Source organism: Microtus ochrogaster, unplaced genomic scaffold, assembly GCF_000317375.1.
Source record: "Microtus ochrogaster isolate Prairie Vole_2 unplaced genomic scaffold, MicOch1.0 UNK44, whole genome shotgun sequence".
Taxonomy (NCBI): Eukaryota; Metazoa; Chordata; class Mammalia; order Rodentia; family Cricetidae; genus Microtus; species Microtus ochrogaster.
The window spans coordinates 898,056-899,480 of record NW_004949142.1 but is presented as its reverse complement, the minus strand read 5'-3'; the positions used below and the strand labels follow the sequence as shown (position 1 = coordinate 899,480).

Sequence of the window (1,425 nt, the reverse complement as noted above, 5' to 3'; positions counted from 1 at the left end):
ACACACACACACACACACACACACACACGGGCACGTGTGTATGTGCACAGATACATATACACATGAATTACTGCTTTCCCTGGAAGCACAATACTATAAATATGAGAAATATTTCCCAAAGGGAAAGCACAGCGAGGAGTAGCAGCCTCTAGACCTCATAGCTGCCCACACCCTATCCAATGCACAAGCTGGCCTGGGAGAAGGGCAAGTGAGGGCCAGAGGGGCCAGCTTTTGCATAACACCAAAGAACCTGAGTCACAGAGGAAAGGCCTTCATGAGTCCTCTGCTCCTCGGCTCTCCTTCAACTTACCCTGGGCACCAACGGCTACATTATCAGAAGAGAGGGTGGGCCTGGGACTTGCCTGGGTGGATGACTAAGACAACTGTCACCTGCTGAGGTGTTGCGTGTGTGACAGGGGCTGAAGGGGTAGTGGTGCAGGAAGGAAGGCTACGTTCTATAATGGAGCAGGAAGCATGTTTACATGTCCCTATGCGTGTGTACAAGTGTACACAGTATCTGTGAAAACCCCAGTTATAAAAACATCCAGAGCAGCTCTAGGGATGCAGCTGAAGGCCTAAGGTATCCCTTGTCACGGTCAGGTTCAAGGAGGGGTAGACACAGGTGGAGAGCCCCAGGGCATCGCCAGGGCAGCTGCAGTGGGGAGGAAGCAAGAGACACTGGCCTGTGACAGGAAGATGTCCTTCCACCTCTACTCCCCCAGTTCCTAAAAGACACCTAACATTTTCCCTACAGTTCCTCCAGCTTTTAACACAAAACTTAAAACAGGGGGAGGAAGGGAAGGGAAGAAAAAACAAAAACCCCACAATTCTTGTGCCAATATCTCGCACAAATCTGGAGTTCTCCAGAAATTAGGACAGGCTGGGTGTGGGGTTTGGGCAAGGAGATAGAAGAGTTCCTGAGGCCTGAAAAAAGAGGTAAACACATCACAGAACTAGATGAGAGTTTCATTAGACTCTAACTAAAAACAACAGAGAGGTGTGGTTACTATTTCCAGCCAGTTTCCCCATCACGATAGTCATGTAACAAACCAAGGCAATATCGGTCTTGAGCCAGACTCACAGAGTCCCCTGGCCCTGGCCCTTGCCTCAGTACAGTGTCTCTGCATTGCTGCTCCGGGGCCGTTTGATTTTCTCAATATTCTTCAGGATCATGTCATGTAGAGTGACCTGGGAAAGGAAAGGCCAGGGAATCATTCATTTCTTCAACCTCTACCTCATCAAGCAATAACACGTGTTACCTTAATTCTATCACTTGATCCCCTATATTCATTTCTTGAGCAGGCTACCAGTATTTACCACACTAACAAGTATAAGAAGTCCTTTAGGGCTGGAGAGATGGTTCAGAGGTTAAGAGCACTGACTGCACTTCCAGAGGTCCTGAGTTCGCCGGGCGATGGTGGCGCA

At 49.0% G+C, this 1,425-nt stretch overlaps 1 protein-coding gene across 1 annotated transcript in view; it reads right to left on the bottom strand.

Moving 5' to 3' along the window:
* Positions 1-949: 949 nt before the first annotated feature.
* Positions 950-1,425, bottom strand: part of Psme3 (proteasome activator subunit 3) — a 6,259-nt gene continuing 5,783 nt past the window's right edge. Inside the window, exon 11 of the mRNA XM_005369060.2 lies at positions 950-1,188. Within this exon, the coding sequence (XP_005369117.1) occupies positions 1,108-1,188 (81 nt within the window). The 3' untranslated portion in view covers positions 950-1,107. The remainder of the gene's footprint in view (positions 1,189-1,425) is intronic.